General features: G+C 40.9%; 1 protein-coding gene across 3 annotated transcripts in view; it reads right to left on the bottom strand.

Moving 5' to 3' along the window:
* Nucleotides 1-25145, bottom strand: part of adam12b (ADAM metallopeptidase domain 12b) — a 78423-nt gene that overhangs the window by 14555 nt on the left and 38723 nt on the right. For all 3 annotated transcript variants that reach the window (XM_051377937.1, XM_051377953.1, XM_051377945.1), the window contains exons 6-16: nucleotides 24667-24856; nucleotides 23901-23966; nucleotides 23086-23157; nucleotides 22459-22628; nucleotides 21763-21847; nucleotides 19128-19276; nucleotides 8382-8559; nucleotides 5528-5617; nucleotides 2825-3020; nucleotides 2596-2704; nucleotides 1900-2098 (exon numbers count right to left, since the gene is read on the bottom strand). In XM_051377937.1, the coding sequence (XP_051233897.1) occupies nucleotides 1900-2098; nucleotides 2596-2704; nucleotides 2825-3020; nucleotides 5528-5617; nucleotides 8382-8559; nucleotides 19128-19276; nucleotides 21763-21847; nucleotides 22459-22628; nucleotides 23086-23157; nucleotides 23901-23966; nucleotides 24667-24856 (1504 nt within the window). The remainder of the gene's footprint in view (nucleotides 1-1899; nucleotides 2099-2595; nucleotides 2705-2824; nucleotides 3021-5527; nucleotides 5618-8381; nucleotides 8560-19127; nucleotides 19277-21762; nucleotides 21848-22458; nucleotides 22629-23085; nucleotides 23158-23900; nucleotides 23967-24666; nucleotides 24857-25145) is intronic.

Genomic DNA, 25145 nt, shown 5'->3' with positions numbered 1-25145 from the left:
ATTTTATTATTTTGTGAGCAGAGTGTGCAGGAAGTTGATCAGTAAAAGGGAGCCTGGAATCAGAGTACCATTTTGTATTTTATCAATACAATACAATAGGTGTTTGATTTTGGCCCGCAGCCCACCAGTAAGTTTCAGTTTTGGCCTTCCAAAGTAAGACGTTTGGGCACTCCGGCTGCAAAAGCCACACTATGCTGTGTATCCTCTAGACCGAACAAAAACATCAGACTGGAAAAAAGCCAGCTGTTTCTTTTATGTAGAAAATAAGACCCGCATTAGGTTTGCAGCACTCATCTTCTTCAAATTGCAGGTCTTTTGTGGGCCATGTGCTGCCAACTTAATGCCCTGATTGGCATGGAAAATGAAAAACCCTTTTGAGAAGAACAAAGGCCTGTGACAAAGACCCACCTTCAGGCAATCACAATTCCCAGATAACGTGTGGAGCTAACTGACATTCTGCAGAGACTACAGCCAGGAGACGTGCTAACCTGGCAGACGGCCATTTTTGCACACAAACCTCAAAGGCCTTTTAGCACCAAGGGCAAGTCCCTTCAGGTAACTGAAAGAACTTCTAAGGACTTGTAGGATTGAGGGACCCCGCAGTTTGGTTCCACACTCTAAAGCTGCCAATATGTTTCTTCAGAACTGCTTTTCAGACGGTCAAATAGCTTGTGCATAGTGTGCGGCATTATCCCCATATTTAAACAATTATTGCGTCTCCCCCTTCTCTAGGATGGCCAGACTTTCACTACGCCTTCAGGGGTGGCCCTCGTGAACAACTACTGATAGACAACATATCGTATAAAGTAGTTCTTTTTTAACATATAACCCCACCCTCACACATTCTGCCAAATATCAACCACTTAGGCAGAGCTCTGGTCTTTCACAAGCTAAATCCACAGCTGCAGGGGGTTTGGCAAATGCAATCATCTAGTTGTGTGAAGAGGCACCATGAGTATCTGCAAAGGAGCAAGTGTGGCCTGGCCAGTTCTGGGCTGTGTGTCAAAACTTGTGTAATATTTTCAGTATTACAGGAAATGGTGAAAAAGTGCCATCTCCTTCGCAACTGGATTAAAAAAAAAATTCCATCAGGGAGAACCACAGGGTATGGTGTGTGGAGTATTAACTCTAACTGTCTTGCTGAACCTGCACCTGAACAACATTTAACTTGGGACCATAAGGAAAGTATAGAGGCCAGTGGACACTGCAAATAAGTTAAGTTGGCTTCCTGGACTTTGGAAGTAGAGTTGCTTTAAAAGTGAATGTTTACCTATTTATTTACTGAAAGAGAAAGTTGGTGACACTGCTCATATGAGCCCCATATTATATGCTCTCACAATCAGTGTGCCATTAGGTAGGACTGAGAACAGATCTTGTAACCTAATCTGGAGAGACGATTAAGGATCCAAGTTCTCCAGTTCAAAGCAAGAGGTCTCTTTCTTGGCAGAAAAAGGCCCTGGTGTGTCTGGTGTGGTGAGAAGGGCAGCATATAGAAGGAAAAAAGCTGAGACACACCTAATAAAATAACTGGTTTGCCATAAGGCAACTTTATTATCCCCTTTTTATTCAGGAAGAACAACCTCTCTGGGCCTTGTACTGCAGTACTATTTGCTCAGTGCCAAAAGGAATACTACAGTAGGTTTTTTAAATTGTCAGCATTCTTGGATCTCTAGAGGACAAATGATGTAGCTGCATCCTGTGGTTATAGGGCAGTAAACAACAAGCTAACAGCTACTTCAAAACCTATAGAAAGAACATTTTTATTAACATTGTGGACAATAAGAATGTGTGTATAATACTTGGCCACATGTGATTTAGCATGGTTTGCTCACCCTTTGCATGGTGAGACCAAATGTTCAATAATAATACTGGGTCTTAAGTGATAAGCTGATCACTCACCATGCCATCTCCGCACTTTGTACCAGCCAGAACCAGTCCAGGATCAGGCATGTCATCACCCAGGTAAACATGTGTTCCTCGACACAGAATACGCCCTCCTTCTTGTAGCGGGATATTGGTTTCAATGGAAACAGCATTTGTTCCGATCACAGGCCGGTTGGCTCCTCCCTGGCACTGAATTTTACCACACTTTGCATCCCTGCAAACGACCCACACACACACACAAGCGGAACACACATGTGTGCACACAAACATTAAAACACACATAGTAAAACACTTAATTAAAAAAGCCTAAAGCGTAAAAGCCTGTCAATCACAGACAGAGATAAGTATCTGTAGAGAAAGATGAAAGACCGCTGAAGAGAGCTTCAGTGCTTCTGTCCTCCGGCCATTAAAGCAATTACATCAATTAAGAAAGAGCTTGATTACAGAATTCACCCAAAGGGAGAAGATCTTTAGTACAATTAGCCAACAAGAATAGCATGAAACGATTCATGAATACTTTCTTAGAACGTAATTAGCTACTATCTTTCTCAAATTACATTTTTCACCCATGTAAACTTTTGTTTGAAGATCACATGTCAGATTTCACAACGTAATGATGATTGCTAATGACACCACTTAAGCTAATCAGTTGTATTTTGCGCAGTGATTTCTCTGTACCTCTACTGCATCAGTGCAGCTGCACTGTCTTACCGTGCATCACATTTGGCAAAGGAGCCTTTGGAGTCTTTCCCACAATTCCCATAAGGATCCCCTGCAGAGTTGACTCGCTCAAAGCATATCCCAGGGGCAGGCTTGGCTCCTACACACAAAAACAAACAAAGAAAATACAAAAATATAATCACCAAAATACAGTGAAGGATCCCCTTATGGAAGTAAAGATTATGTACACAGTCAAACTTATCAGTAGCCATTGAGTTACCTGGTCCCCACAGGGTGATGCATTGTTGCTCATGAGTCTGGCAGATGCCGTTGTAGCAGTAGCCTTCGACGATGTGGCAGGCGTGCCCATCATGCAGATAAACGTTGGCTGGGCAGTGAGGGTTGGCACCAGTACAGAACTCTGGCAGGTCACAGGAGTTGCTGGACTCTCGACACAGGGTGCCAGCTGGTTTCAGCTGTAAACACACACAGTAAATACAGTACAGGAAACCCTTTCAAACATAGAGTCTGCAACATTTCTGACTCTATCTTTTAAAGTAAATGCTTCTGGGCTTTGTAAATATTCTGGCTTCATTCAAACATGACAGAACTGTTACAAAGAGAGCAGCAATGCTTGTGTGATATTTGGCATATGGCGTGCTAGAAGGAGTGATAGCACTAAGAACAGCGATGAGAGAGCGAAACAAAGAGTCTACAGCTACACTAGCAGCTCTGTAACACTGCCACCTAACAGGAAGCGATGCAGATGAGCGAATATGAGATTGTTACAGGTTTTCCCAATGTGTCGCTTGTTTGAAAACCCCACCCTGGTTCTATTTTTGCGTTTCATGCACTTGCTCCACCTCCAACCAAAGTGTGGAGTGGTCTGGCTATGTGAGAACCAAACTATTGGACAGTTTAGAATTTTGACCTGATGATGCTAGATGAAGAGGATGGAGATCACCACAATTGGTGGCAATCCATGCAATAAAAACCTTGGTGGCGCTACATAAAAATGAGGGGATCACCCTCTGGGAAATATTAATGTCAGTACAGTATTTCACAGCAATCCATTAAATAGTTTAATAGAGAAATTTCAGTCTGGACAAAACAATGCCATCCATAGAGCTATGCTGCTAGCGAGGTTAAAAATGATATCAAGGAAGAAAAATGTTCTCAGTTGTCTGGAGGCTACAAGAGTGATGGGTTTTAAATTGATTTTGCAGTTCAAGTCTTAATTAATGACCACCATGAGTGTGAAGGATGATCACCCAGGCTTTTCACTAGTGGATGCCCTAATAATAATAATAATGAGCAGTTAAAATTGATTTTATAGACATCAGAGGAGATTTGAGATTGATTCTAATTTAATTTGCTTACATCCTTTATGTTTTGCTGGATATTTATACTGTAATAATTTTCCATGGATGAATGTTGAAAATGTAGTTTATTGTGATGGTCTTTGTCATTTTCAATGGCTGATTTTCTTCTTTTGCCTTGCACCACGAAGGTAGTAAGAATAAAAACCATGAAAACACATTTTTATAGACAAATCTTACATGTGAAACTAATGAAAGTAGATACAGTGCGTTGTGGTTTAGGGCTGTGTGATATGACCAATTATATTGTGTAAGGATAGAAAAACGTCTATTGTTTCACCTATTTCACTGTGTCACAAATCACTCTCTTCTGGAGTCCGGAGTTCATATGAGAGAAATATGCACTTTTGGAGGAGTTGATGAGGCAGGGATGTAATGCAAAGCAAATGTTTCACTAGCGATTACTCACAAATTACTTTACTCTGCTCACCTTGCTTTCACTCTCCCCATACACACACGCATACACCAGCAGCTCTGCACATGAGGCGAATCTGCCCCACCCTGCCTCTTTCTGTTTCTCTCTCTGTGTCTCTCCAGCAGTATGTTTTATAAAGTCCCCCAAAAAACACAACTCGCATTTCAGTCTGAATCGGGATTAATAGTGAAACCAACGTGGTACAAAATGCTTTACTTGGTCTGTGCTTTTATTATATCCACCGTCTTCCCATCTCTCTCTTATATATCTCAATATATAATCAAATATGAATAAGTAACTTTTATTTGGCAAGTATAATTCAAAATGTAATAAGAAATAGGCCATTCCATGTGTGATTTTATATAAACTGTTTAAAGAAAATGTGCTTTATAGTGATATATATTGTTATCATACATCAGGATATGAGATTTTTGTCATATTGCACAGCCCTTTGTTGTTATTTTCTTTTCATTGTGATCTACTGACAGTGCTCTTAAGAAGAAGACACCTATCTAGTACAAAATCTCTCTGCATACTTAACCTTGTGCTGGTCTGGCCTTTACACTCGAGCCACTTTGCAACTAGATCTGATCCAGTAAGAAAAGTGACTGGGGGCTTAATTAAATATGAATACATTTTTCATGTCTGAAATGAGCTACAACAGGACATCTATTGTATCTATGTACAACACTGTCACACGTTTTTGTATAAAGCACAGGGAAGGACTCATGGAGGTCTGTGCAGAAACATGTAATCGTTTAATCATCTTCAACAAATGTTCCTTTTCAAAGAGAGGACATCTGAGTGGACAAAGAGTTCCATGTCATAGCAAAAACCACTAATAACTTGGTGAAAGTGAACTTGCAATCTAACTTGAGAGCCTTTCTTCAATTGAAACCTGCCTATTGAGGTAAAACATCCCAAGATTGAATCAGCTGCCCTGAGATATTAAATTATATCCAAGGTCACACTATTATGAGTCTCTTAATGACCTAACAGAGAGAATTAACAGGCTTTAAGAAAGTTTTGGGTCTTGCACTTGAGTCTAGAAATGAAAAATGTCCATCTCTGCAGAGTAAAGCTTTGTGCAATGTTCAGGAGACTGAGAAAAGAGAAAATACAATTTCAGAACTTTTTCAGCTATGAGAATGGTATAAAGGCATTTAAATTGGGAAAAGAAGGGTCTTACCCTGCAGTCTTCACAGCACTGTCCGTGGGCACACACAGCATCTCCCTTAAGGGTGCATGTGGTGGCGTTGCAGCATGGGTTCATACATTCCTAGAATAAAAGGGAAAACACAAAATAGTTAACAACATGTGGACCTGATCACCGCTCTGTCAGCTGGTCCCTGTCAGATCGAGACTTACAGGTCAGCGAAGCACACTTCCTGTCCGGGGGATTCATGCTTTGCTTACCCTGACCTGGAGACCTTTGAGTGGAGACATATTAACTGAAGCTCATGTGTTCTGGATTTGAGAATTCTCAAGACCATTGGACTTGCAGAAAGAGGAGTGTGTTTAATGCGGCGACCCATGTAAAAAAAATAACTGAGAATGTGAAGCAGAGGAGGAAAATATAGAAATCATGTTTAGCACTTGGGGTGGGGTGTGTTAAAATCTTCAAATCTGGTTTGATGGAGATAATGGAATGATGTGGCAAGAGTTCACTATTTGGGTATCATTGGCAGGAGCAAGAGTGGGATTTGAAGGCCCCTAAGAGGCACAGATTGTAGCCACTTCACCATGATGACAAGATCAGCTGGCCGTTGGCAGAAGCCGCTGAGATAGGGTACGTAAGGACTAGTTGAAAGAGAAATAATGCTGTAAAAGACTTCAGGGAGGTGTTGCAATGTTTATCTTTTATTGGATGCCGAAACACATCGGCTTTGTTTTCCAAGTAGTGTCACAAATCGCGCTCTCAACGTGGCTGTTTTGCTTGTAGGCCTCTAAGGTAATGACAAGACGTGGTGAAGGCTGAGAACTGGATGGTTGGACATCTAATTTTCATTTGATGTGTGGTTTTATGAGACTGGCTGTTTACCTCTTGGCCCTGACGTAATCCTATTGTTTAGAGAGGAGAGAAAAGGTGGCTTTCATCTCGAGGTCTAAGTGGGCCAGCAAATAAAACAAGCAGGCCCTCTGTGGTGATATCATGGGGGTTATGGAGGGGCAAACTGGCAGAGATGGAGTTGGAAAATGTAAATTATACAGTTAGTTCGTTGGTGGTCAACACAATGACTCCACTAAAATACTACCAACAGTTGCCTCTAAATGATGGAGTACACAGTCATAACACCACTTAACTAAATAATCAAACACATTGTTGAGTCAGTTTTAAATAGTAAGTTCGCCGAAATAACACTACTCTCAGGATTAAAGAGGACGCTAACAAATCACTTATCAAACCTTTTCTCTCTTAGTGAACCAATGTTAGATGGCTCATTTTAGCTGGCGCTGACCGTCACTTTCACCAGTTACAAAAATCATCGGCTAATTAACGTTAATTCGGTAATGAAACTAAATGAAACTTGTCGGATTCATGAGCTCACAGCAAGCTAATGTCGTCACTCATCACACGCAATGATGAGCTGGCCAAGGTAATGTACCAAGGCTGAGTCCTTGCTGCAGCAGCGGACGGTTCAAATCTGACCTGTGGCCCTTTGCTGGGTGTCATCCTCTCTCTCTCTTTCCCCTCTTTCCTGTCACTCTTCTTGGCTGTCCCCATCAATTAAAGACAATAAAAAGCCCTCAAACCCCCAATAATTTCATATCTCCTGCTGATCTCATTTTCAGGTTGCAGTTTTTGGTTGTGAATATGAATTAGACTGCCACTAGAATCCATAGCTAACAAAGGGTTGATACTGATCTGAATCTTAAAATGTATTGAATTATCTACTATTAACTATAGTTACCTGCAAATAGTAAAAGCTAAATTTTATCATATGCTGCTTTTCACTAATTTACATCATTATAAATTGATAATTTATGGGTTTTAGATGTAGGTTAGACAAACAAACAATTTGAAGAATCATGGGGGGCATTACATTCTAAACAAAATCCATCAACCTTGAGAGATTTTGAGTGATTCATCATCAAATCTCCTTTGGTTTTAGGCTTTCTGAGACATGCAACTGCCTTGGCTGCAACTGAGCAATACATGCTTCCCACATGTGATTCTCACTTAACAGTGTGTTAGCAAGAAACAAGGTGTGTCTGTGTATGTGTGTGTGTGTGGCTGAATACATGCATCAGAGCGTGCCTAGTTGTTTGGGTTCCACAGCCAAAGAAAGCTTATTTCAGCGTCTCGACCCGATTGCACTTTTGTTTGTTTCCTTTGTCACGCAGTTGGACAGTGGTTTGATTAATGGGCCTTCAACAAGGATATGACATCAGCGTGGCGGCCTGTCAGAGCACTGTTCAGCACATGTGGGAGAGAAGGTGTGATGTAAATAAAACACTTATATTGGAGGCCTCGGGTGGTTTGCTGAGCTTTTAGGCTATTTTTTGAACAGCAGGTTTCGATGCTTTTAAGCCGCAATAACAACATCAATGTCAAGAGAGTTTTTTACGTGAAGTTTGTTGTGGTTCTCAGTGATTGCTAACAGGAAGGTTACCATTGTTTTCTTTGGACAATAGGTTTTGTAAGGGGAATATGAAGTTGGAAAGGTGCACGTTTGATACTTTTGAGTACATGCTGATTTGTGGAGGCAGTTTACAGTGAATAGAAATGAGAATCTTAAGAAAAATCCGGCCTGCTTTTTTTTTGTTCTTGTTGACATTTTGGGAAAAGGACCACCCACGGAATTTTTTCTAAATCACATTAACAACACTTCGCTGAATCCTGATTCACCAAACACTTAAATTGATTTTCCCAACTGACTTTGTGTTTTAACTTTTGTTTATCTCCCAAAAACATTTGCTTTTTCCCGCACCGTTTCACATTCACATAGTTACACAGAGCTGCCCAGTACAACCACAGTGTTGGGAGACTGATCCACTCCAGTGAAGCAAGTAAAGATGAAGGCCTTTGCTCTCAAACTCACCTCTGGCTCACCGCAGTCACACTCTTCTCCCTCTTCCACGTAACCATTGCCGCACTTCTGGCCACCATAGAGCACCTTGACTTCGGGCATGTTGTACAAACACATGCCAACGCCTTTCTCCAGACTGGCAGCAAGGTCCTTCTTACTGCATGTGCTGAAAACTGTTGGGAATGGATACCTACAAGAAGAATGGAAGAATCAGGTTGACTGAATTGAAAGAATGAAGAGACGGGATATTAAAATAAAATGTACCAATTTGCCTGAGACACAGAAACAATCCTGCTTCATGTGTGCTTTTATTGTTGAGAAACCAAAGTGATCTTAAGAAAAGTGGACTCTGCTGAGCCAGAACACAGACAGAGCTCTGTTCAATCTGCTCATTCAAGAGGCCTTTTCACACAAATTTAATGGTCTACTGACATTGTATGAGCTCCAGTTCAATAGATTTGCAATCCTACTCAATACATAAGCGGGCCATCAAATGTCCAGAGAAACATTTTCTCTGGCAGCTATATTTTCAAGAGGCATATCCTGGCTAGACCGGGACAATTTACGCAACTGACTGGAGGGAAGAGCATGAGGAGGGGTTATGTTGGATGTGGATGACTTGTGTGTGTGTGTGTGTGTGTGTGTGTGTGTGTGTGTGTGTGTGTGTGTGAGCACGTGTGTATGTGAAACCTTGATAATATAGCAGGCCCGAAACCACACAATTTCTACCACATTAATTTCACTCCCTGGTATCACTTACCTGAAGGGCTGACTAATGTCTAATTTAGTGAGGAAAGAAATTGGACTTCGTATTGAAAACGAGAAAATGTTATGGCTTTAAAGATGAAACTGTGCGATATGCCAATAACAGCTGTGAAGCCCGGAGGAATGGTCCTCCTGCGAGAGTGAGTATCTGCGAGTCTAAGAACCAAGAAACTGAAATAAATAGGCAGAGAGAGATGGAGAGTGAAAAACAAAAGTAATATGCAGATATGTAGGAGAAAGAAAGGAAAGGGAAAAAAAGAAAGGAAGAAATGAAACAGACAGAATAATAATAAACTGAATTTATATAGCACTTTTCTTAACAATGTTACAGAGTGGTGTACAGAGGAAAAAATAAAAACCAAGCAAGGCAGATAAAATGACAATATGGAACATGAGCACTGAAGTAATAAAACAATGGAATGAGTAACAAATAAGAATAAAAACATTATACACAAAAACATATCAAATACTTAACAGTGAGTCATAAAAATTTTAAATCAATCCGAAATTTGACAGGGACCCAGTGCTCCCTACACTGGGGTCATGTGTTTATATTTCCTTGTCCCAGTAACAAGTCGAGCAGCAGCATTCTGTACCAGCTGGTGATACCCGAGTAAAATGCATTGCAGTGATCAATGCCTAGAATAAACAAAAGCATTTACCAGATCACGAGAGGATAAAAATGACCGCAATTGTCTTTAGCTGGATCAAACAATGACTGGTCAACATTTTTGACTTGCTAGTCAAAGCAGATGTTTGCATCATATATTACCCCTAGCAGCCTGCTTAACATTATCTTGCTGACCACCAAGATTAGCACCAAGTGAGCTCATGGGATTTAGGGGACCAAACAGGATGAGCTCCAATTTATCACCATTAAATCTGAGAATGTTTTGGGACATCCAGGATTTAATATCAGAGAGGTAAGTTGCGAGGTTTGCTAGGCTGCTGGGATTTGTGAGTTTTAAGAGTAAGTATAACTGAGTGTCATCGTCAATCAAAAATTGTAGAACAAATCATGTTTTTGGATAACCTCGCTAAGAGGCAGCATGTATATAGAGAACAGAATGGGACCAAGAACTGAACCTTGAGGGACACCACAACTCAGCTGAGCCACAGAGGAAGAATAGTTACCCAAACAACAGAGAAGGTTCTGTTGGAGAGGTAAGAGCATAATAAACGAAGAGCTGTGCCCTTGATGCCTATCCAAGTCTCCAGGCGTGGTAACAGGACGCTATGATCGACTGAAGCAAAAGCAGCACTTAAATATAAGAACTAAAATGAATGCAGTCAGCAGTAGGTCACTGGTAACTTTAACATGAGCTTCATGTCAGCTAACAAACAAGCACAGCCTCACAAAAGGACTAGCAGAGAAAAGCAGGCTTTGGGGTGCAAAATGAGTATCTCACAGCTCACACAGTCATAGAGGGACATTGTCTAGCTTCAAAAAGAGGATGTGGAGGATGTGGCAGGCAGCAATGGCTAGCAGAGAGGATTGGCAGACATGGCACAGAGAGAAGCAGCTGGCACCGGATGCCTGAAAAGCTTGACTTTAGACGGAAACATGTCATACACATACTTATGTAGCGATAGACTGACTGTGGTCTTCAAAAGCAACACAGCGTGGAGACTGTCTGCAAAGCTTGCTGCTTGACAGGGCAGATTTGTGAAAATTCAACATTACACAGAATATGTTTGTGGAGCGTGGCACTGGACAGAGGTGTGTGTATGTGTGTGCGGTGGGGGTGGGGATATTGGGGGGGATGCTTTGCCTTTGGCTAAGGCGGATTTGGCTGTTGCAATTGCATGGATATTTCACTGCTCTTAGTTGACTATAGTGAAGCTCCTCCTGGGGGGACTGGACATAACGGTGGATTCAATTGGGGGAAAAAATCATCTTTTTTTTTTTTTTTTTTTTTTACCAAGAGAACACAGATTTCCCAAGAACACAGAGCACAGAAAAACATCCTCTTCTAACAGCCACCCTTGGGTGAAACCACTGTGTCCACTTCATTCAGACTGTCTATAATACTGTCATAATAAAAAAAGACTGTCCACCTTTGAGTGTCAGCTGCATTCATCTCTCACTGACCAGAAGCCAATCTACCGGGCTCTGTCTGCCCTTGTCTGCTCCCATAATCCACTTGTTAGAGTCTTTTTACCACTATAAAACACACAAACAGGGCTTGGCAGCTCTGTGTGTGGAGACCCATGCACAACATCAAGGGTAGACAGACTATGCAGATCATACTACAGCGCAGAGCAGACCAAGCCCTTCTTATATAGCATGGGCTGCCACTTATAACAGAACACAGGCATGCTTTGGGATCTGCATAGGGGTAAACAGAGTCTGTTCTCAATAAACTGGCATTAATGGTAAAAGTTGGGACAGTTGTCAGTTGGAGATTTCTTCACTGAGGAAAATAAGATTTCTTTGGATCAAATTAGATCCACATGGAAAGTATTAGCAAGATCCAGTGGATACATGTATGTAAAAAAACAACATGGATCTTCTAAAACACTGACAGTCTTTGAGCATAAAACAAAAACACACTTTATTGTCAGGATTGACCTGTCAAGGATGTGTCCACTATGACCACTAATATATTTTACAACCCTCCCATTGGTTTCATGATGTAAAATAAAAACGATGTATACTAGTAAATGTCTGCCACAGTTGGGTAAAACTGAATTTGAGCAATTAAGATGTGCCCTGTCATTTATTTAAGGTAGAGGGCACCTCGAGCAGCCATGGCGGAAGCCAAGAAATCATTCTAAATTAGTTGCCTTCAGCTGATGTCCAATGTGGCCAGTGACTGTGTATGAACAGGGGTTTGATAATTGAGCTGCACTGCTCATTTCCAGCTGACATTTCTCCAGAAAACAGAAGCCTACTCCATCCTGGTAACAGATGCAGTGTCAGCCTCTCAGGGTGTCCAGGGATGCTGCAAGAATATCTAACTTCTCTGTCACCCACTCCCTGGTGCAGTTCTTAATGACAATGAACAGATACGCCAAAAGAGTTTACTGTCCGGATGTGGGTGAGCACAAATGCATAAACAAGGACAGAATATGTTGCGTTTTTGTGCCATTGGCTAAATGTCTGTGACTTTCAGGGGAAGGACAGAAATTAATTTATGTGAACTGACAAAGAAAAAAAGACAAAGACAACATTAAAGGTCCAGTGTGACACATGAATACCCCTAACCAGAGTCAGTGTTTGGTATGTCATTTCTGGGCTACTGTAGAAACATGGTGGTTCAACATGGCAACTCCATGTAAGACGACCGAGGATTCCTTATTCAGGTCATTATACACTAATGAAGATGATACCTATCAATATTATATTCCATTTCTGCCAATAGAGCCTCCTGAATGTTACACACTGGACCTTTAAATTACTGTTCACTTGGTATGTGATGATGCAGATGAATTAATAGGGATATTAAAATTTTCCAACTTTTGAGTTGAGAACCACTGAACTAGACAATGGCTTTCTGGCAAACGCTAATGTATCATAAACTGTATTTAAAGCCAATGAAAATGTGGTTTCAAATCTAAATTACTTCTCTCTAACATTAACTATCTATGACCAAAGACTAAACAAGCAAAAATTTAAGATGAAGTTGGGAAGAAACAGCCGTAGCGCTAAAAACTAAAGCTAATTTACTTCATCAGGAGGGCTGTGTGGGTGCGGTTTAATCAGATTTGAGTCCGGCCTACTTTAAACCATTGAAGCTGGCAGAGAGCTCAGTGAAAACAAAAATACAGAAACCTATCATGTGAAATAATCCAAACTGTTCTAACCGTGGCAGAAAATTGTGTCGTCACGCAACAGACCCCATCGCTCATAAAGAAGCTGATTGAAAAGAGAAAAAAACAGTTATAGGTAATACCTCAGTCGAAAGAAATGAAAAATGTTGTAAAGTTAAAAACCCAGGAACATAAGTCAGGACAGTTTACCTACAGAAAGACACACCATAAATGAGCAATACATAATGTAGGAACAGCTCAAATGAACAGATCTCAGTCTGCAATAGACCCACATTGAAGGTGTATATTATCACAGCTGAGACCACACGGCTGCTTTGCTGTCCAGGAAATTAGCCGAGCACAGAGTGTAGGTTTCCCTGGATAATATTAGCATAAAGCTCTGCACCCTCTCCAGGTGTTGTTTGCTGGGGTGGAACTAATTTGGCTCTGCACAACAGTTACATAAAATCTAACTAGTCAGCTCCTTTCTGGCTATTGGTAATGTCTGAAAAGGCAAATATGTCATTCACATTGTGAATAGCACACAGTTAAAGATCATAGTCTCATCAATGTCGTACAGCCTTATAAGTCTGTGATACTGACAGAGGAAAATGTGTGGCGATAAACAAAACAGGAACCAACTCATAGAAAAACAGCTCTATAGCACTATTAGAGTGCTGAAAACTCTACAGGGAACCATCAAACCTCCACCATTACATGCTTTACTGGGTTTAACCATCTATTGTCTGAGCTGCCTATACTTTCATGATGATGACTGCAGACCCGCTTTCTCACAGAACAAACAGTAAATGTACTTTGGCATTAGAAAACGTTAAAGGAGATGTTGAAGAAAGCAGAACTGTAGGCAGGAATCCATAAAAAAGTTAAACAAAACAATGTGAAAGAATAAAGAAAAACTCGCCACCAGCTCTACCACTACTATATACCAGCGACTTGCCTTTTATTTTCTCTGTGGAAACATATCATCTGCTGAGTACAGGGTGAGCTAGACCAAAACAAAGCTTTCACAGATTACACAATATCAAACAAATCATTAAATTAAGATTTTTACTGCTGACTATAACATTTTATCTACAGACCTATGTGCACACCAGAGTGCAACTGCTGCAGAGGAATTTTACACTTACTTAAAAATCGAACTCTTGCGCCCGAGCTGAGAGCTCTGCTAGTGATGTGTAAACTGAATGGCATGTGCAAAATTGGTGGAATGTCCCTTTAACTCAAAATGTGGGGGAGGCATGGCCTTGTGGAGGCTTTTCATAGTGACTTACAAAGTGATCTTGTAGCATTAATTTAAACCTCTACAGTGTACTGAGATGCAGTCTCTTGTGCACCCAGCAGCTTTTCATGGATTTACAGCCATATGTGCAGTGCAGATGATTCTTGTCAGTTTGATCATCTCAGCATGTGAGGCTGGTGTGTTCAGAGGAGGAGGAAATGTCAGTCTGGATGGAGAGTGAAATGGGTCTGCAGACAGCAGAAGCATTGGTCACATGAGAGCTATGAAGGGCTCTTCTATTTGTAGGCTCTCTGAAGGACATGAAGCTGTCTCTGCTGCTCTCTAAGCCGCACTACAGACTGACATGCATTTAGTCCACACTAAGCAGGAGAGACATGTCTGACCTTTCGGGAAATGTTAGGCTGCAACACTGGCAGGAGCCTATGGTGATTAAATACCAGGACGAAAACACAGCAAAACACAGGCTACATTTACTGCCTTACATTTACCCACCAGCAGCCTCACTAGCTTTCTCCCTCCTCTCCTCTCCTCAGATAATGACATTTTGTACCATCTCACCTCACTTGCACTCTGTCATTCCGACAAGAATATAACAAGAGTCACAACCCCATATTGTGTTGACAAAGAATTCACCTCTGGCCTCAAAGTCCAGCCACAGCTACCTGCTGGGTTTCATCTTTCTGCCCGGAAACACATATTGACGCAGAAAAGTACTTTTGAGCCTTCTCCCCACGTTCATATGATGCAATTCTTAGCACAACTTCTAAAAGACATCCCCACTTCAAAATGTCCATGTAAACCTCTGTTCCTCTCCTCTGTCCCTCCAATTTCCTCTCATAGTTATGACACAAATCTCTCGTGGCCAGCCTTCATGGCTCACATGCCTGTCACAGATGTCAATGTGTAGCCAAATAATTCCTTCGTTGTCATCTTTCTCCTGTTTGTCTCTCACTCTCACCTCTATCTCTCTTTGTGTTTCTCTTCCTGCTTTACCACTGAGGGAGATAAAAAGACAAATAAAAGCACTGCTTCCTCGCTCCGCCTGTCTATCCAGGCATAAAGCACCTCTCTGCGGATCTCTCTCGGTGTGCCCTGGCCCTGATTACAGCTGGCAGCGTCACTGATAATCATGTCATTTAGATGCAGCCTGTCCTCTCCCCCATTAGCAAGTCTAAGCTGAGAGTATCCCAAACACACAGTCAAACGAGCTGCGCTGCTTTACAATAATGTGTTTAACATTCTGAAGGCATTTGTGCTGAGGGTTAAAGGGGGTTTTATACATATATATAAAGCAGTGTGTGTGTTTCGGATCTGGTTTCTTCATATATATATATACATACATATATATATGAAGAAACCAGATCTGTGAGAAATGATTCCTAGATTTGTTTGTGAAATTATTGGTTTTGTCAACAGGAAACTGTGAATTCAGGCAGATAGTTCAGGAAATTCAATTTGGGAGATAACTGGCTAAGCCAAGCTTGAACTTTCAAGTAAGTTTATAATTTTTCATTTAAATTTTTTGATGAGGCTCAGAAAACTCTGGCACAATCTTTCCCTCGACAAACTGAGGCAGCACAACTGATATCATCTAGACAACAGCATCTAGACAACATAGCTGATATCTCATCCTTAAAGGGGAACTTGGCAACTATTTCAATTAATAAACCTGTTTAGAAATCATTTGGATGGTTAAATGGCCTGTTCCGGTGAAAATGGTGACTTTCCCCGCTCCCCCTAGTGTCCCCAGGAAAACCAACCTTGCAACGTAAGTTGGAAATAGGAAGTATCGTGAGAAGCGAGAACAAGCAAGAAACACAAACTGCTTTACGGCTATTCCACATAAACGCACACGCGACGACAAAAGTGAAAACCAGCGAAGAAATGGCTAGAGTTGCCAAGTTCCCCTTTAATGTAAAACATCAAAACACATTTGAAAGCTGTAGAACTAGCTGTAAATACAACATTGATGACAAAATAAATTGCCAATTTTCACATCCATTTGGAGTTATATTCCTACCTACCTGACAAATGTAAGTCCAATATCCTTTCCTTTTAGCTGTTTTTTGTCTCCACCAACCACTGAGGGTTAATTCTGGCTCTTTAGCAGCTAAATGTTCCATTATGTTCACCAGCTAGTTGCTAACTTTGAGGTGTTTTGCTACTGCATGAAATTGAGAGCGGCAAGACTGAACCAAACCAGTTAAGTTCAAACCACAACAATGAGCTGAAAGATTCTAAAATGTTTTTTAGATTCATGGTCCAACATTTTGCCAAAGGACTGCAGTCAGCTGGGTAACAATGGCTCATTGATGGAAATGTTGATTAATGTGTGTTGTCCTTATAAACAGAGAAATGAAATGAGGGCTGAGGGGAACTTCTGAGTCAGTTTGTCATTATGAGTGACCAGGACACATATTCATTTGACCAACTGGTAATACAAAAATAAAGCCCTAAAGATTTCCCGCTGATGAGCTAACTGAAGACCTACTACTCGACTGCACTACTGACTTGTTAACACACCGTAATATCTTCCAGTGTTTATTGTGTTCATCTCACTTCAGTATTTTTTAATGCAGCAGCTAGGATTGTGTGACTGACCAACACCATAAAAAAAAAAATCAACATATGTATGTATTTTTGTATCCAATTAAAATATGAATAATTAAATAGGGAAATATTGATACTTGGAGTCAGTGTATCAACACAAAATTGCCAGGCAAAATAAATGTCACCATACCACTGTGTATGGATTTATTCCACACCCTTTACTTAGCAAACAGAGGAGCGAGTTTCAGACTGAAAGGTCACTGATCACCTCTCTCAACTATTAATGTGTCTAATCTCATAATTATGTAGCAGAGAGTGTTGAAAAGGAGTGACTGTTCTTCATTAACCTATTAAAAAATTCAGTATTGCCGTGACTCATTCGAAGCCCATTTAGATCATGCAGTCATTTCTCTAAACTCTCTCATGACATCATTAGATATCTTTGGCCTGACGACGAGCTAAAGTGAAGTCATAATGTCGGAACACTGAGTGCGCGTGTAAAAGCTACACTGCATAAATCCAGTGGTGCTCGGTGTGCATTATACTTTTATCTGTTGTAGTATGAGAACAGCAGGATGAGCTCACAGCGGCTGCACAAACAAGCACAGTTTGACAGCCATCTCTTTTCTATTTGTACAGTGAAACGTTATTTAAGTTTCTCTGGGACAATTGTGGTACATAGAAAGTTATATTATTTATGTGTTTTCTAGCAGATTTTACAGCCCTTTTTTTTAAGGATGTACTCACAATTTTCTTCTACTGTGTCTTCTGAGCATAATTGAAGCTTTTATCTACTTTTAATGTCAGTATTTAATGACAGTAGCCACAACTAGTGTCAGTAAAATCACACATCCACAGGGACAGATTCTAATGTGTCTGCTCATTGCTCTAAACTCAGATGCTCAGCTTTTCAGATTTTAGCACATCATTGTTAATGCAGTTCTTTATAGACTGATGCACTGCACACTGTTGTCTTCACCTTTTTTTCTACATTTTTGTACATTCTTCTTTTCTGTAATCTGAGCCTGTTCTCGTCTGTTTGTCCACCTATTAAAGTTTTTCCTCTCTTGTGTAACTCTTTTGTCTTTCGTTTATGGAAATGTTTTTTAGGCCGACACAGTTTGAGAACTTAAGCTGTGGGTGTGATCCGGGCACCTACAGCCATATGTTTTGGTCTTGTCTGCGGCTGGAGGGTTTTTGGATAGGGGTTTTAATACACTTTCAGGTGCACGTAGCACAGTTCTTAATCCTAACCCTCTGACAACAAAAATCACAGCTAACCAAATGGAACAATATGGCACCACCATCTCATAAACACTGGCTGGAGTAAGTAATGGCACACCTCAAACTCAGCTACAGAAAACTACTCTTGGCTCAACCAGAAAGTTTATAAGATCTGGCAACCTTCCTGCTACATTCTCAAAATTGGACAAATCCCCATGAACATGCATGATTTAACCCCCGCTGATATAATTAATGTGTGGGACAGATGTAGGCTAGGGTTGATGTTGATTTGTATGCGGTGGTAGGGGTGGGGGGCTGTGTGAGCAGTTTCTTTGTTGATTTGTATTTTGAAATAGTAACAATAGTGACTGTGTCTTACTGCCTTTTGTCTCTTGTCTTCTTCACAGTGTTGTGAAATCTATCCTGACCACATTCATCTGCGGCTTGTGGGACTCACCATCAGACAAACCAGACTGGCACCGGACCAAGGGTGAAATCTGGTATTGTGCTCTGGATTCGCCTTATCTGCTTGCTGTTTACTAACAGTCGCAGAGTCCATCACTTGCAGCAGCGCTGTTATCTCAGCGACCCAGGCAACATGAGTAGAATGCTAGAGCAGCTGTTTTAGTCTCAGGCCAAAGTGTGTGTGTCAGTGTGTGTTAATATGTGTGTTTGTGTGCGTTTGAGCCCCCTCTCATACAACAACACAAAAACAATGGAGCATCACGCACAGATGAAAATTATCCAAACTGCAACTAGTGAAGCCTAATCAATCTTTTTTTTTACTTTTCATGTGCAAAAGAAGTTGCTAATTTATTCAGAAATGTTAAGCTGATAAACATTTTAATCCTGTAGCTGTGTGAAACAAGGCTTTTAAAGGGTAACTACTTAATGGCTCTAAACCAATGCGCCCACAACAGAAAGAAACAGCCCAAAGGCCCAATTTTAAACCTTTGTCTGAGCTAATGTTTTTAAATCTGAAGCCACTTTCCCAAATATGTTTAGAGCAAAGATTTTATTGTAAACGTCACAAATTGAAAAATAAAGAGTCTAAAACTACAATCTAAATACATATATAGCACAACCGACATAATTATTGCAATCAAGTGTGGTGCAGTGGACACATTTGTCTGAACTTTTAAGGTTGGGGCATTATAATCTCTTTAGGATAAAACTTTGTTTGAGAAAGATCAGCAGAATCTCACCCTGTGGAGGGGGTCATGATGCAGCCTCCACGATCAACAGTCATCCTGCAGCCACAGCCGCGCTCTGGGGTGTCGTGGTTCATGCCAAAATTGTGTCCCAGCTCGTGTGCCAAAGTCACAGCTGCACCCAGTGGGTTCTCAGAGTGATCCTGTGATGGGAAAAAAGGGGAAACCCAGATCATGAGAACATGTAAACTATGTATAATCTTGTATGTTTGACTATGTGTAAAATTCAATCAAAGATACCTAAGCAAGCTTTGAGTGAAAACCAAGCCATACTAAAGTGCACTGTCACTCACAAAAAGGAAAAAAAATGAAAGAAAGGAAAAAAAAAAAAGTTCAAAGAAGACAATTTTTAAGCTGCAGATTCCCAAAACAGTTCTGTAACTGTCCGATCTGCCCCCTCATCCTCCTTCTATTACTTATTCTCCTCATGGAGGCCTGAATTCATCTGCCATTCCATTACCCCTGCAGACCCAATCATACCCGCTGCTAGTGGAAACAGCTACTGCAGTGAGCTCTATAAACCTACCACTGTACGACTCGCTGCATTGATAAGCGAGACAACTGTCCTTCCTGAGGCAGAGAGAGAGGCAGAATGACGAGAGAGAGGTGGAAGTTTTAGTTTTACCTAGTTTTGTAGATAGACAGGATGAGCCAAATGAGTTGTTTAAGTTTTTAGTTTTTAAACATTTTGAGTGTGTAGTGTGTAGTGCCAGTGGAACACAGTTCAATACACTGACCATCCATAATTTGCATAATGCATACAATTCCCCTATTAATATCGGAAAAATACTGATATTGTGACATTTAAGTAGGGGTGCCCAAACTTTTTGCCTTGGAGGGCCAAAACTGAAGTGGTGGGCTATGGACAGAAGCAAAGACCTATTGTTTCTATTGTTAAGATGTAAACTGATTCTAGGATCTCAAGTTCCCTTAATTGACTGCCTTAACAACAAAATCTGAAGCTCACTAATCAACATATGTACTGAATATACATACCAAAATAAAATAAAGAAAGTGAAGTACAGAGAAGTATGTTCCAGCCTTACCACAGATAAATGCTGCATGTTAGTTGCATATTTAACAAGCCTGATCGATATAACAACCCCCCCTCCAAAGACGCTTGTAATTAAACTCTTACTAATATGCATGAGCCAGCATTTTGTATCTGGCAACCCCTGAGACAGAGGTCGCCCATGTAGCTACAGTCTATCTTCCTTTAATGTTCCCTGCCATGAACATGAGAAAATCACATGCTTCCTATGAAGGCAGGGTCATATGTCAAAGTTGAGGGCAAGCCTATTTTTATTTTCTGCACTGATTACAGAGCAGCATCGTGGGGAGCTGCACCCTGCCTTTTAACAAGAAGGATGGGAAAACTTTCCCCTTCTTCTGTCATGTTTATCAGTGTGTGTCTCTATGTGTGTGTGTCCAATTCATAGTTGAGTGCTTCCTCACAAAAAAGTGTAATATCAAAGTCAGCAGAAATGGATGAAACTCTTAGAAGCCACAGTCATTACTTTGAAGTGGTTACATATAAGCCATTGTTGTGATGGCGAGAATTTGATAGTGTTGGTTACGAGGAAATGCTCTGATATCATTTCTAGCCATGTGAGAAAATAACTCCCAGACAAGAAAAAAAAAAGTGGATATAGTTTGCTGTCACAGTTTAAACCTAACCATTCACATATAAAGACCCATGTGAGTTTACTTGGAAAAATAAATAACGTTATGATGTATAAACTGTGAGAACATGTGGACCAAATAAGAGGATTTGAGGCTGATTAACACACATGGCGGGGTATGGTTTGAGAAATGGTTAATGTCATCTGGCCGCCTTCTAACCGGTTACATTGCCCTTTAATCTCGGTCCAAACCATCTTGCCATCTGTAAGTAATGGGGAAGACAAACATCTGGAGAAGCCTCACCACAGCCATGGCCAGCAGAAAACACATCTATTAAAGGAGGATGCACATCTGGACTGGGGCGTAATGGCGTTGGCTTGATAACCACTTTGCGATTTGGCATGGGTGTCAAGTGCTACAGCAGGCAGAGGAGACCAACAGGAAGCTTATTTACTATGTGTGATAAATGTGTGTACCTGGGGTGATACACAGTTGTGTGTTAAAAAAAAAAAAAAAAAGCATTTTGATTCAAATGTGTGGCATAAACAATTTATCACATCTCATAAAAATGTAAATGTGGTTTTGTTTAAATGCTGTGGCCTTTTGATTTACCCTGTGCCCCACTAACCCTTTTAGAGATGTCACAGGAAAGCCTGATTGAATGAATTCAAATGACCTTACAAGGGCGTGCGTGTCTGCACTACAATCCTTCTGAGGGTATATTTTTACATATTCCTTTGTGCACATGTTTGCAGTAATGATGAGGGCATAAATGTTGAGGGAGTGCCAGCACAAATATCATTATGTTTAAAAGCATGACTTCCTGCCAGACCTGTCCGTAAATGTGCTTCCAGATAACAGCGAACACCTTTTCTGTGTAAATCACGTCTGGGTTGTGTTAGCTGGCTGAATCTGAACAATATCTGGCTGAATACTGATACAATCAGGCTACACATAGGAAGAGGAGGGTGGAGGCATGGTGGGTGCAGCAAGGTTTTGTACTCACCATGACAATGCCTCCAGACTGCTCAACTGTGCACATGCTCATAATGGGTGCCATGCCAATGGTGGTACCCTGGAAGTAAACCCCGCTGCAAAGGACAGAGGACAGAAGTAGAGTGGAGAGTAGATAAAGATGTTATGGGAGACTCCATTATTGCAGCTGGTTTTCCAAATCCATTTAATAGTTTAGATTAGGTTTAGATGAATCTCTTACTAGGTTCAGATGTAGTGTATTAACTTTGTTCAGAAATTACAAATAGTTAAAAAAATTATATTATCTGCAATCAAAAATAGCATGTTCTGGATGTAACCACAGTTAACAAACAAGGTAGATGAAGAGAAGTCAGGAGAAGACAAACACATGAAAAAAAACAATACAGAGCCATATTTCAATGGAATAGTAAACTAAAGTGAAGGCAGGCCTAAAATACTTAAATAAGCAAAATAAGCTTTAACTTTCTTTGCATTATGAATTCAGATATATTATTATTAGTGGTAGTTTGTTGATAGTACTAATTGATTTGTACCTGCCGAGGTGACAACTAATGGGAATCAAAATAAACAATGTTTTTAGATAACTGCAGTGACATTAATGGTAAACAATGGCTGACTAGTTAGGAAATTAGTGTTTTGTGTACCAATATGAATAACTGTTTGTTAATTTGTGGCCTCAATTTCTTCTGGTAAATTAATTTTCCACCTGATGAGCTGAGCATTGTCGTGAGGTTTCTGGGGCAGCAGTTTGACTTTCCTCCAGTCTAGGAACTCGTGCAGGGTGGTGAAGGGATCCTGGGTGATGGGACATTTATCAGAGTCACTCCACACCTCAAGACCCACCAGGGCCACCCGGATGTCCAGGGCCCTGTAGAACTGAAGTGCAGCATGTGGATAAGGAGAGAGTGAGTGTGGATAGAAAGGCCAGGAGATTGATAAGGCTTACATAACATGAATGATCAAAACACCTTCATACAGATGTGTGAGACACTATAGACTTTTATCCTTGCTTCAATTCACTAAATTACATTACATTTCACTTCGGCAGCCCTCAATCCTCTCTTGTGTGCATCAGCATCCTGTTTTTCACATGATCAGAGCATGTCTTTTCCATGTCTCTATCTATGCTTTCCTTATGCAAATCCATCTGCCTGCTGTATCTGCGAGCTATAGATCCACAGCCCTGGCAGAGGTTTTAGACAGACTAAAAGCAGCTGTTCTAGTAGGACATTAATATATCACAGAGTCATCCCATTAATCTCTGCTGCCAGCGATTTTTCTATTTTAAAAAAGTGATTTATCCCTCCTGTGCAAAGGGGAGAGGATGTTTTACCTTGTCCACATAATTGGCTATCTCTGCCAGTCTCTGTTTCACCTTCTCCACGTCCCTCCCCTGTTTCTGAAACTGAAAACAAAATTACATGTAATCAGTGGTAGAAATTGGAACATTTCAATAACACCCACAAGTAAGATGTGTTGCATGAAGACATGAATAATACTGTAGTTAGTCATTTTCAGAACTAAAAAGCATGAAACAACACAGAACCCCCGCAAAGGCAATACGTTTTACTGTGTGTTAGGCAGCTTGTCAAGCTGTGACCATCTGGATCTAGAAAAATCTCCCAGTGTTAGAGAGACGAATGGCACGGCCGCAGGGAGCAGGTATATTGGCAGCTCTGACAGCCTGCAAAGCTTTGGATCCAAATAGTAGCAAAGTCAGACCCTCTATTTCCACCCTACTGTGCATCCACCTGTGTTCGGTGCTGGACTTCTGGAATCTGAGCCTGACAACATACTTGATCCCTTATCCCGTTTTTTTTCTTTCATTTCCATTCAGGTTGGTGGCACTAGCAGAGGGCCGCCAGGAGGAAACCCCACAATGAGCTCGTCAGTGCTTACGGGAGACTCTTCTGTATCCACATGGCTTTTTCCGGTTTCCTGTCTAGTCCGCTGGGGAATCGTTCAGCACTTCCCGTCAAACGGAGCCTCTGCCACAAGACCACACTGCTTGTTGCACACTGACCTAATTCTGCGGCCCCAGCGGGACCTGCTCTACTGTTACTACAGCTTACCCTGCTCTTTTTGTCTACTTATACCATGAAGGGTTAGTGTGTTGTTTACTGTATTCGTAAATGGAATGTGCATTACCTCTCTGTTGTCCGCAACAATGATCAGCTCTACATACTTAGTTGTCTTCTGAGCATTTCTTTTATGCTGAAGTAAAAACAGAAATGTTGCATGTTAGAAATGTTTTGAAAAAAAGGACTTTTGTCCATTTGATCCTCCTGAAGATCTGACTTCACATTTCAAGTACTGGCAAATATCATAGACACACGACTGATGTACTATTGCTTCCTGTGGGCCTAAATTAAAACCCTTTCAGGCCTGCAATGGCTACAAAATCTTTCAATACACTTATTTTTGCTTTCTAAGAAAAGAAAATACCAATCTAATGCCTGTTAAGGTAGAATTGACCTTCTAAAAACTTGAAGCCCAGATATTACTCAGGGGTCATTAGGTGCTGTATGTTGGTAAGTTTCGCTTTCTGAATCAAATGGAGATTTTAATGCTGGGAATAGTGGCAGATGGATGCTGCACCTGCTCCATGTAAATCATTGGCCAAACCTGCATGGGCCCTCCACTTTGGGCTCTAAGCACAGATAAAATGTGTCAAGCCCAAGGCAACACCCTCTGGATCTTATCCAAACTGGTCGGCTTGCCAATTTGCTGATCTTTGGTCAAACACCAATTTATCTTTCATCAAGTGAATATTAATCTTACCCTTCAGAAACGTTTGGCATTTAAATACAACAAAAGAAATGCTCAAATTGATGACAATATAGGTTTGAACTGTGATACCCATTGGCTCTAACACAAGTTTTGCAATAAAAAAAACCCATAATACTAATCTCACCCTCGTGTGGAAGGATTGGAAGGGGTTTTTGATGTGGTTTTCAGGGGCAACAGAGGACATGTTGAAGCCGTGGCCACAGTCTCCTGGTGTCAGTTTGAGTTCTTCCACTCGGTAGATGGAGTGGGTACAGTTGCCATGGCCAGACACCGGCTCAATGATGAATGTCTTGTTTTTAAGCGCGATGAAGCCTCTGCAGGGACAGCAGCACAACAAAGTCTGACAACAAAGCTTCAAAGCATAACCTCTCTCAATCTCTCAAATGCAGAATTTGATTGAATGAGGTTCTCTCTAATGGAATATTTGACAGCCCTTTTTTTTTTCTTCCAACAAGCCAACTTTTACTGAAGCCAAATGAATCTATGAAACTATGAAACTTTTTATTTTGGCAAGGCACCCAGAGATCCTAAACATCATCCTTGTTAGGGTTAAAACTCCATGCTCTTTCAAATTCACAAATGAGTTCAGTATTATTATATACA

Source organism: Dicentrarchus labrax, unplaced genomic scaffold (assembly GCF_905237075.1).
Source record: "Dicentrarchus labrax unplaced genomic scaffold, dlabrax2021, whole genome shotgun sequence".
Taxonomy (NCBI): Eukaryota; Metazoa; Chordata; class Actinopteri; family Moronidae; genus Dicentrarchus; species Dicentrarchus labrax.
This window is presented reverse-complemented; position numbering and strand designations above follow the sequence as displayed.